The following is a 12,360-nucleotide window of genomic DNA, read 5'->3' as shown; positions in this document are numbered from 1 at the left end:
TGGAACATGCAATTTGCAAAGTATGAATTTCGGAAAACTTGAAATGGTCAAAAATGAAATGCAACACATAAAGAACAATATCCTAGGCGTTGGTGACCTGTACTGGACTGAGATTGGCTAATTTGAATGAGAAGATCTCATGATTATTCACTGTGCTGGGAATAACACAATCAAGAGGAATGGGGTGATATTCATGGTAAGAATCACTCATGCAATACAATGCTATCTGTGATTGGATTATGTCTATCTGACTTCAAGGAAATCCAATCAGTGCAACTATTGTTCAAAATTAAGCACCAACCACAAAAGCTCCTGATGAAGAAAGTGAAGGATTCTACCAATGACTGCAATTGGAAATCGAACAAACATGCAATCAAGATGCATCAATAGTTATTGGGGATTGGAATGCAAAAGTTGGACACAAAGACAAAGGAAAGGTAGTTGGAAAAGATGGCTGTGGTGATAGAAATGAAGCTGAAGACTGCATGACAGAATTTTGCAAGACCAACAACTTGTTCATAGCAAATATCTTCTTTCAACAACACAAAAGGTGCCTCTAAACATGGAATTCCCAGATAAAATCCACAGAAATCAAATTGATTACATCTGTGGGAAGACATGATGGAGAAGCTCAATATCAACAGCTAAAACCAGGCTGGGATCCCACTGAGGAACAGAATATAAATTGTTCTGATGTAAGTTCAGGCTCAAGCCAAAGAAAATTTAAATAAGTCCACAGGAACCAAAATACAACACCTGAATGTTGAGAACATCTCAAGAACAGATCTGACTCATTGAACACTAATGTCCTGATCAGTGTAGGAAGACATCAAGAACATCATCCATGAAGAAATCAAAGGTCATTAAAAAGGAAAGAAAGAAAAGATCAAAGTGGCTGTAAGAAGAGACTTTGAAATTTGCTATTGTAAAGTGCAGGTGGAAGAAAGGATCGAGTCAAGTAGCAGAATAGAAAATTTCAAAGGGCCGCTCAAGGAGACAAAGTCAACGATTATAATGAAATGTTCAAGGCTCTAGAATTAGAAAAGAAAAGGGAAGAATGCTCCACATATTTGAAACTGAAAGAACTCAAGAAAACATTCAAGCCTTCAATTACAATTTTGAAAGAACCTAGAGGCAAAGTGAAGCATCACGAGAAGATGGGAAGAACACAGAGTCGCTGAGCCCAAAGGAACGAGTCGACAGGCACCTTTTCAGGAGGCAGCCTATGAGCAAGAACCAATGGTGCTCAAGGAGGAAGTTCAAACTGCACTGAACGCATCAACCAAACCCAGGCTCCAGAAATTTACAGCGTTTCCATTGAAATGTTTCAAAAAGCAGAAAAGCACTGGAAGCATTCGCTCATGTGTGCCAGGAAATTTCAAAGGCAGCTCATGTTTGTACAACATTGGCATTCATATCGCCACAAATAAAATTTTGCTTAAGATCATCCAACAGTGGTTGCAGCAGTACATTGACAGGGAGCCGCCAGCAGTCCAGGCTGGATTCAGAAGAGGGCAGGGGAACAAAAGATAACCATTGCTGATGACAGCTGGCTTTTGGCCGAAAGCAGTGAATATCAAAGGGATGTTTAGTTGTGTTTCATAGACTGTGCGAAAGCATTAGCCTGCGTGGACCATAACAAACTGGATATCCTTGAGAAGAATGGGAATTCCGGAATGCTTCCTTGGGCTCACATGTAACCACTTTGCCTCCAGATCCTTCTCAGGAGAGACCGGTCCCTGGACCAGGACGTCATGCTTGGTAAAATAGAGGGGCAGCAAAACGGGGAAGACCCTCAGCAAGACAAATGGTGGACACAGTAGCTGCAAAACTGGAGTCAAAGGTGACAACTGTGAGGCTGGGGCAGACACAGCAGGGTCTCCTTCTGCTGCACGCAGAGTGGCCATGTGTCAGAAATGACTGCTCCGTATCTGATGACAGTATCAACATCGCTTCCGTCAAGCCTGTGAAAGGTGCTGACCAAGCATGGAGTGGAGGCTTCCTGTTCCTGGTGACAGTAGAAGCCTCAGGCTAGCATCCCTCCCAGATCTGCCCTGGTGTGTCTTGGTGTCTCTTCCTTGTGGTTAAAATAAATGAGTAACCCACTACTTTTTTATTGACATGGTTAGGTTCCAAAGACCTGCTTATTATGTGAAACCTGGAGGACTACCCCAGCAGATCCCGAAATGGATTTCTTATAACTAACAAACCATGGAGAATCATGGGCAGGTCCAGTTAGCACATAGCCTTCACCATCACAGCCTCGGACCTCAGCATTTGTTAGTGCCAGATTTAAGTTGTTAATGTGCACTCAGTAGATTTTTTTACTATTGTCCTAAATGTAAACTATTGAATAGTCCATAAATGAGTTGTAGGTACATAGATATACTTGCTATTAAGTCTGAGATAGTCAGCATTGTCCCAACATGGACAATGAACACATGTGGGATTAACTGAAGGGTGGAGAGATAAATGGCTCTGCGAGCCTCACCTTTCTTGTCTCTTGCTCTGTGATCATCGGACCAGTTTGCAGCTGCCTTGCTTGTTCTGTGCCTCAATTTGCAAGCTATACTACCTGTGGGACACCTAACCCATGGACTGTGTCACTGTAATTTGAGGTTTCTTCAAGACCTGCTTCGCCACACCATTGGAATTTACACTTCTTGAGCTGGGGACTGTCAGACCCTGTCATCTGGCTGACTGTTGGTGACCTGCCTTGCTGTTTGCTGCCTGTGCCTGGATAGCCTGAATTGCTCTACAGAGGACTACCCGGCAGCCCTCAAGACTTGAAGGACTGCCAGTGTCTCACAACTCTCTCACGGGAGTGAGTTGCACTGAGCCATTTGTACTCCTTTAGAATTTAATTAACTGTTTATTTCTTATGTTATCTATCTATCTGTATAAATATATATAAAAGTATTAGCATTCAGGTTTTGTTTCTCTAGAGAACCCTGTCTAACACAAAGTCCATGAGCCATTCTGAGACATTAGCACACCCACAGGGTCAGTGGGCCAGCAGAAGCTGCCCTTTGCTTTTTTGGCAGATTGAAAGACAGAGGGATTCTAACTGGTGAGCTCTGACCCAGCTCGGATGGCTGGGATGGGAGAGTGCTGGAGACGAAGATGATTGGATTCCTTTCCAAATGGGAATTGGATTCATGCTGATCCTTACGGCACTGTTAGCAATGAAGGTGGTATCTGCTCGACTTGCCGCTAGTTCAGTGCAAAGTTCAAATCAGGGGATCGGCTATGTTGATTCTTTCTGCAGGCTCCTAACAAAACTTGACCATCCTTTGCTTGCATCTGACGTCCCAGGCGCATGGAGCTCCTCCGTCTTTGTAATCCTGGGGGTCTGTTCTCTTTTTCCATAAGAGACCGAACTGGGACCAGAGCCCATGAAGTTCTTCCAAGATTCTGTTCCCAAGGAAGGTATCTATTGGGGAAAACCCCATCCAATCTATGGGTAGAAATATTTACTTAAAAAAATCAGAAACTGAGCCAATAAAATTACCTTAAGAAATTTATTATAATCATGTTAAATGGAGTGTTTTGGAAGAAAGACACTGTTATTGTAATTGTATGACAGCCAATCACTTTCTGTTTTAAAAATTACTAAGAAATTCTTGAGAAAAAGTTGCTCTAATAGCTTGTGTGCTTTGAGAGTTAAAAACGTATGATTCTTATTATCTGACATATGCACTATTGGGATTAACGTTGGGCCTTAGTTAGTTTTAAGTTTTAAGGATCCCATTATTTAAATTTCAGAAAGAAAATTCAAAACCAATGGTATTTTTTCATTTAAAAAATATGATTAGATTCCAAGGAACCAAGGAAATACTTTAGTTTGGTCATACACTGGCCATCAACAGGAACTATAAACACTTCCAAAATTTCTTATATTGATAGAATTTGTTGGACCTTTTAGAAATAATTTTGTTAAGGAGCCCAGGTAGCGTAATGATTATACATTAGTCCGTGAACTTCAAGAACATCAGTTCGAAACCATCAACCACTCCATGGGAGAAAAGTGAGGCTTTCTACTTCTGTAAAGTGTTGCAATCTCAGAGACCCACAGGGACAGTTCTACTGTCTTATAAAGTCACCATGAGTCAACTAGCAGTGAGTTTGAGTTGAAGTTGGAAGCATCATCTATTATAAAATACTTACTACCTGGTGATAACACGATCTTGGTTTCGTTTGTAGTTCAAGTGGAAGTTCTGTTTCTAGAATCTTCTAGTTAGAATATGCCAAAGCCTCCCATCTATTTGTGTGCATCCAGAATCATCTATGTGTTGGAAAGGGAAACAGTTTCACATCTTGTCAACATCCCTTACACTCTACTCATGTTTACTTCATTGAAGCAGTGTAATGATAAATGAATGAACCTTAAGCAAAGCCATATGAAGTACATAAAGATTGTTTTTTGAAATATTTCAATTTTATTTGCAATTACTTAGGAGGGATAAATAGAGGCGTGGTTACCTGAGAGGTAATCTACTCTCTTCCCCAGTTTGTACCAGAAACTAGCTGTCCTAGGCTGGACTAATGGAGGGTTTCTTGTCACTAAGGAGCCATAGCCTCCGGCTCTGTGTCACCACTCTCGGGAAAAGCAGAAGGGCTGCCCGATCCAGTTCTGCCAACTTCCTCTGCCAGGGTCCACCCTCAGATGCAGCCTGCAGCCCTACCATGAGCTGGATGTAGCAAAAAGAAATCATCACCAGCCCTTCTGGGTCAGTTTTCTCAAAAAGGCAGTGCCACTGAAAAATCCAAAGTGGTGCTGTGTACCTCACCCAGGCACAGTGCCAGGTGCACCTCAGCCCTTGGGGAAAATAACCCCCTGCTCGAGGAAGCCAGAGCTTTTCTATACATTTGGGAACTTTTCTTCAACATCTAGGAAAAATGTTGTTGCCGATTGCTAGTGACTTGATTCCAACTCATGATCTCCCCTTGAGTTACAAACTAGAATCACTCTGCAGGGTTTTCTGGGCTGCCATTGTAATGGAGGAACCCTGGTGTTAGCTGCTACTAAAAAGTGAGAAGTTCAAATCCACCAGCTGCTCCACAGAAGGAAGAGGTGGTAGTCTGCTTCCATAAAGATCACAGCCATGGAAGCCGCACGGGGGCTAGTCTGCCCTTTCCTACTGGGTTGCTATGTGTAAGAAAGCAACTCATGTTTGCACAAACAGAAAAACCAATCTTGGTGAACTCATTTCTAGAGATCATAAGCCTTTGTTTTCATAAAGAAAAAAACTCGCACCATATGATGTGATTGATCCAACCAACCAACTGCTATCACATCAATTGTGATTCAGAGTGACCCTACAGGACAGAGTAGAACTGCCCCCATGGGCTTAGAGACTCTGCACCTTTATGGGAGCAAAAACCTCACCTTCTTCTTTCAGAGTCACTCACAGCTTCAAACACCTGACGTTGCAGGTAGATGTCCAATTTGTAACCCACTATGCCACCAAGGCTCCTGGATATGATTGATAGTAATTGTTAATTAGAAATTACAGGAGCTCTAGACAGGTTCAATATTAGAAGACAGGAAAGAGAAGACAAGTGCTTGGCATTTTCCTAGAATCATTCAACTTAAGAGTGAACGTCAGCGTGCTCCGCTATGACTTTTCCATTGACTCTCACTCTATCTGATGTGCTGTGTTAGTGCTCAGGAGGTCACAACATTACACCAAAACGAGATAAGCATTCATTTCAATGACCCACGAGGGCCTTCTGCACTCTGCTCTAAAAGGTATTTGGCCTTATTAATATCATTCATGGAAAAACCCACTTCCCGCCAACATCTTAAAATTCAAAAAGATTGCTTCATAAGTTGAAATAACTTTACACAGATTTCCGTAAAATTCGTAAAGCCACAAGTTTACATAATGCATACGAAACGTTCTTAATCTACCAACTGCGGTATGAATGTGTCAGTACATGCAAGGCTGATTCTGCCAGCAGGCTGATTCTGATGTTTGCAGTCCCAGGTGGGCCAGGTGCTCCATAGCATTTTCATAACTTTTGAAAATATTTCACTGGCCCTCCCTTCCAACTGAGGAGCTCTGGTGGCATAGTGGACACACATTGGCCCAATAACCACAAGATCGGAAGTTCTAAACCACCAGCCACTCCATGGAAGAAAGATAAAGCTTTCTACTCCCATAAAGACTTAGTCTTGCAAATGGGTACATGAGCAAATGTGGTGAAGAAAGCTGATGGTGCCTGGCTATCAAAAGAGATAATGTCTGGGGTCTTAAAGGCTTGAAAGTGAACAAGCGGTCATCTAGCTCAAAAGCAAGAAAGCCCACATGGAAGAAGCACACCAGCCTGTGTGATCACGAGGTGCCAAAGGGACCAGGTATAAGGCAGCATGCAAATATATATATATACACCATAGTGAATGAAGGGGGAAGTGCAGAGTGGAGACCCAAAGCCCATTTGTCGGCCACTGGAGATCCCCTCACAGAAGAGGAGATGGGTCAGTCAGGGTGCGATGTAGTACCGATGAAGAACACAGCTTTCCCCCAGATCCTGGATGCTTCCTCCCCCCAACTACCATGATCCGAATTCTACCTTGCAGGACTGGATAGGGCAGAGGTTGTACACTGGTGCATGTGGGAGCTGGAGGCACAGGGAGTCCGGGGTTGATGATGCCTTCAGGACCAGGGGTGTGAGGGGCGATACTGGGCGAGTAGAGGGTGACTGGGTTGGAAAGGGGGAACTGATTACAAGGATCCACATGTGACCTCCTCTCTGGGAGACGGACGGCAGAGAAGTGGGGGAAGGGAGACTCCGGATAGGGCAAGATACGACAAAATAACAATCTATAAATTATCAAGGGCTCATGAGGGAGGGGGGAGCGGGGAGGAAGGGGGAAAAATAGAGGACCTGATGCAAAGGGCTTAAATGGAGAGCAAATGCTTTGAAAATGATTAGGGCAAAGAATGTACAGATGTGCTTTATACAATTGACGTATGTATATGTATGGATTGTGATAAGAGTTGTATGAGCCCCTAATAAAATGTTAAAAAAAAAAAGACTTAGTCTTGGACACCCACAGGGGCAGTTCTACCATGTTCTATAGGGTCACTGTGAGTTAGGATATATTTGATGGCAATGAGTGTGGTGTGTGTGTGTGTGTGTGTGTGTGTGTGTGTGTGTGTGTGTGTGTGTGTGTGTTTCTTTCCAAATCGCCTTTGGAGGCATTCAAACTACCAATCATTTGGTTAGTAGTGGATGTTCAATTTTGGCCACTCAGAACTCCATAAGACCACTTTTGATTTTCAGAATTTTTCATAAATCAGTTCCAGTACAAAGTTTATATACACACCAAAGTTTCTAAACTTCTGGCAGAATAAGCTATAGAGGCCGTTTCAAAGATCTGTGTGCATACTTGATTTAAAAAATAAAAAAACTCACTGTTTCGTAGCAACACTGTAAGACAGAGTAGATCTGCCCCTGTGGGTTTCCAAGACTGTAACTCTTTAAGGGAGTAGAAAGCCTCATCTTTCTCCCATGGAGCAGCTGCTGGGTTCAAACTACTGACCTGTTGTTATCAACCCAATGTGTAACCACTACCACACCACCAGGACCCCTTATGCTCATAGTGGATAATCAGTAATTGATGGAAAAAATTGATCTGATAAAGTTTTCATTCTGAGTAAGAACTGATTAGAGAGTAATGTTTTTTGAAGGTTACGTGTGACCACCATGTAAAGCAATGATTTTTATTCCTTTAGGAGACAATCCAGCCCTGAAATTGAATGTCCTAAGAAGTTGGAAGAGACCAAGCTTGCCATAGGTGAAAACGATGACCACGCGAGGCTCCACGTGAAGCCACAGGCATTTAAAGAGAAAATAAATGCCCAGAGCACCACCGCTGGCTCGCTCCGGAGACACAGCCTGGGCCACATTCCTAAGGAAGAAAGACAAGACCTTCAATTTAACAGGTATAACTCGTGTTTGGCTGGTTTTCATAAGTATGTACTTCGTGTTTGCTATCAGTTCTGTTGTGCTGGGTATAGGCCTGCTTTTGAAGGATCTCACCAATATAACCACCCCAAATTTTGACCTTTCCAGAATGAAACGTCATCCACGGCACTTTCACTTGTTCAAAGGACCATTATTTTAAGTAGGGAAATATAAATGGAAAGTAAACATGACTCATATCACAGAAAGGCGTTTTAAATCTGGAGATCTCGATATGGCAGGAGCCCTGGTGGCATAGTGGGTATGTGTTGGGCTGCTATCCAAAAGTCCGCAGTTCAAAACCACCCCATGAGCTGCTCCACAGGCGAAGGGCTGGGCTTTCTATTCCCAAAACAAGGGCAGTCTCACAAACTCACAGGGGCAGCTCTACCCTGCTCTAGAGGGTTCCTGTGAGTCAACATCGACTCCAGGGTAGTGAGTTTGGAGTTTGTTTCGTACCAATATCGAGATTGGCTGTCACAAGTGTCCTTTGATTTCTGACGAGAAAGCAAGTGCACAAGTTGAAAAATAGAGCATTGCAAAAATCCAGCATTTTCAGCCGGCCTGGCCATGGCATTGCTTAGTCGTCTTTCTTTTGGGAGGCAGATTCCATTTTCCAAGTTCTGGTTGGTGACACGGCTTGTACTACTGTGGACTCTGCTAATTTTCAGTTCCCCCTCTAGATGAGGGGGGCACTCTGCCCGGCTATTATTATCCTTTATTTTTCTTGTCAGTAGATCGCAGTTCAAGTTCATTAACCATCTGTGCTTCCCCTTGTTTGTGTTGTAGGTCCAAGAGTTTGGCTCTGCACACCGGGCTAGCCAAAGGTGTGAGTCCAGACAACGAGGATGATGTGGAGACTGGCGAGACACCAGCCAGGACCTCCCTTTCAGAAGTAGACCAACTTAGCCAAGAAAAGAGCCAGTCATCCTTCAAGGCAGACACGGAGAGAGCACAGCTGCAAAGCTCTTCGGCTTCCCACCTCAGTATTATCCATCTAGAACCAGAGAACGTGCCAGAAAGCATTAGGGAGCATTTCCAGGAAGGAGCGCCAGAGACAGCCACAAGTCCTGTAGGACCCCAAGACAAGCTCTACTTACATTTAAAGGAAAACCTCAATAAAGTGAAAGCATATGCCATGGAAATGGGGAAGAAGATACCTGTTCCTGACCAGTGTACCATTGAAGGTAAGCTCTCTCAGCCTCCCAAACCTGAGAGATTTCTGACATCCCTCAATCAATCAATGAACAAACTTTAAAAGCTCAAGTCTCCTAGAGTGCCATGCCCCATTCTGGATCTTTTACAAAATCTATCATCTTATAGACTCTCCTTTGACTCACTTCCGTTCACCACTCTGATTTTAAAAACACACCCACAACCTTGAGGCCCTGTCACTTTCGATTCCTCTCTTTCAATGTTTGGACAAATCCAGAGAGGGCTCTCTGGTCCGTGAGGGAAGCTCTGGATTTGGGGTCCAGCCCAAAGCATTTTCCATCCACAGCCATGGGCAGGACACAGGCCTGCAAGGAAGCCACACCTAGCACCAAGATCAGATCTAAGAGACTTCTAAGCACTTATGAAAAATCTCCTGCATACCACGTACTGTGCGAAAGTGCTCCAGGCTTAGCCATGACCTGAAAGGGCCTAGACCCTGAGCTCTCAGGGATTCGAGTACAGAAAAAGGGACGAATAGATTTGCAAGGCCAGAAGGCACTTTCAGAAAAAGTTAGATCGTCCCTTCTCCATGCAGAAACGGCAGTCATGTCCATCTTTTAAGATTTACATCAAAGTCCTATCACTCTTCTAGGACAGGCCATGGTCTCATAGGCCACTACCCTCCAGTAGGAAGAACATCCACGTCATATTCACCCACCCACCCCCCTCTAGGCTTAGTGTGAATTGCAGAACTTCTGTCAGATCAGCACACACTCACGGTAACTTCACAGGGACCAGAGCAGATTGTGCTCTGTGGGGCTGTGATGGCTGGATTTGGGGAAGTAGATCCCCAGGCCTTTGTTGCAATTCAAACATACCTTTAAGAAAACTGCGCTACCTGTTAGCCTAGTCCTTCTCCCTTCCAACGTAAGAGGAAAGAATGCATCCCCTCAGAAGAGGAGATTGAGTGCTTAGGAATGGCAAACATGACTACTTACTAATCTAAAGTTCAGCACTTTGAAATCACCAGTCTCTCCAAGGGAGAAAGATGAGACTTTCTACTCCTTTAAAGATGTAGTGTCTCAGAACCCCCCAGGGAAAGTTCTACCCTGCCCTATGGGGTCACCCTGAGTCAGAATGGACTCCATGGCAGTAAGGTGATGCTCGGAGCTTTGCTGACTCAGTCGTTAGGCATTCAGCTACCAACCATAAGGTCCAGTGGTTGGAAACTACCAGCAGCAGCTACTCCTAAGGAAGAAGATGGCAGTCTGCTCCCATAAAGACTACAGCCCTGGAAACCCGGTGGGGCAGTTTTACTCTGTCCTATAGGGTTATTATGCGTTGAAATCTCAGTAACAGGTTTGGCTTTGAGGTATTACTATGTCTATATTAAGGAGCCCTGGTGGTGCTCTGGGATAAGCATTGGGCTGATAACCACAAGGTCAGTAGTTCAAACCCATTAGCTCCTCTGAGGAAGAAAGATAAGGCTTTCTGCCCCCATAAAGCTTTGCAACCTTGGAAACCAGGGGGGCAGTTGTGTTCTGTCCTAGTGGGTCACTGTGAGTTGGAATTGACTTGATGGCCGTGCATATGAGTCTGAATTGATGGAAGTGGATTTGTGGGGTTGGGGTGGAGTTGTATAAAACCCAGCTTTGAAAGGATTCATTTTGGTTAGACCTACACACACACACCCGCCATCCACTGGACATTTCCATTTTCACCACAGTAATGCGGAATCTGAATCTGCGTTTTCACAAGATCTCCAAGTGATTCTTGCGTATACCTTCCCCTGGGGCTCTTGTTAAAAGTAGATTCAGCTTCAGTATGCCTGGGGTGGGAATGCAAAATCCCAGGAAGGGAGGGTCTAATCAGAAGGAGCTGATTCAAAGCCCCAGGTTATCATTTAGGAAGAAACTAAGCACCTCACTAGTCACTGTACTGAAGCATTCAGAGTGGGGTGAATCAAGATCACAAATCACACTCCTAATCGTGGGCTTATTATCTTCTTACACAAAATTGATCACGCCGGGACTAGGCAAGGGAGTGTAAGTAGATTGGTGCAAATCCATCAAAATATCTGGAAAAATCCCAAACCCCAGGTCTCATTGAAGTGGGGGCAGCAATGCTGTTTAGGGCTTGAATGTGTCTGTTATTCCCAGGTCAGTACGTCACTCCTAAATCTTGTAAGTTTACCAAACCAAGAAAGTTGCATATTTACATGCAGTGTAATGAGCTAACATCCTTGTCCAATTATAATTATATACAAAACCAGGAGAATGGAGTTCATCTGACAAAGGACATAAACATCTGAGTCACTGGTATTCACTTTGTGTATGTGGATAAAATTGATTAGAGGTTAAATACAAGGATATTGAAATAGATTCCTGACAACCTGGCCCATTATTGGAGTTCTGTAAAGGATGATAGAAAAGCCTACAAAACATCAAGGTTACTTGAGTTTACTTTGAAGTATTTCCTGATGGGGTGAAAATCCATCCCATCTGCAGAGCATATCAACAGGCCTGACCTGCAAAAAGCTAATGTTTAAACTAGTAATGTCTTCCCTTCCATAATAGACTCACACGAGTAGATTTTTCTTGACTTGAACAGATAGAAGGACAGACAAAAATAAAACATAATTAATTGTAAATATTAGGGACCAAGGGCTATTTTCACGCTTTGTTCCAAATGACGGCCTTCATGAAAGATTTGCAGAGAGTTAAGTTCATTATTGGTGACTGAGACGGAAAAGCTAACGCCCGTCTATAACTCCTCCTTTTGATCGGTTCAGTCTGAGGGAAGATGGCAATACTCATCTACTCTGTGATTCTTGGGGAGATTGCTTTCTTTTACTAGATTAGTTTAATAATGTGATTAAGATAATTTCCCCGTGAAAGGAGATGAAAGGTTTCAAGATATAAAAGCATACTAAAGTTGTTCGTGCAAGTTGGGGGGAAAAAACAGAAAAGAGCAAATGACTGAAAAATTCCTCATAGACACAGTTTATGGAGGTGGTTCCCTGGACCCCCATTTGAGACCCAGGAGCAGAGCAGGCGACAGGCTGGGCTGTCTACTCCCATAAACCGTTACAGTCTCAGGAATGCTCTAGGATTCACCGACTCACTAAGCGTCAGCACTGACTTGATGGTGGTGAGTGTGTGAGTATGTAGGGACAGTGGTTACTCACTGGGCTGAAAGGTCAGCCGTTCCAAACCACCAATGGCTCCTCGGGAG

At 43.7% G+C, this 12,360-nt stretch overlaps 1 protein-coding gene across 2 annotated transcripts in view; it reads left to right on the top strand.

The window, feature by feature from the left end:
- The window catches only part of VEPH1 (ventricular zone expressed PH domain containing 1), a 273,698-nt gene that overhangs the window by 140,612 nt on the left and 120,726 nt on the right, over positions 1 to 12,360 (top strand). For both annotated transcript variants that reach the window (XM_075548875.1, XM_075548874.1), the window contains exons 7-8: positions 7,743 to 7,952; positions 8,761 to 9,158. In XM_075548875.1, coding sequence (XP_075404990.1) covers positions 7,743 to 7,952; positions 8,761 to 9,158 — 608 coding nt within the window. The remainder of the gene's footprint in view (positions 1 to 7,742; positions 7,953 to 8,760; positions 9,159 to 12,360) is intronic.

The sequence above is a fragment of the Tenrec ecaudatus genome, chromosome 4, assembly GCF_050624435.1.
Source record: "Tenrec ecaudatus isolate mTenEca1 chromosome 4, mTenEca1.hap1, whole genome shotgun sequence".
Lineage (NCBI taxonomy): Eukaryota > Metazoa > Chordata > Mammalia > Afrosoricida > Tenrecidae > Tenrec > Tenrec ecaudatus.
This window is presented reverse-complemented; position numbering and strand designations above follow the sequence as displayed.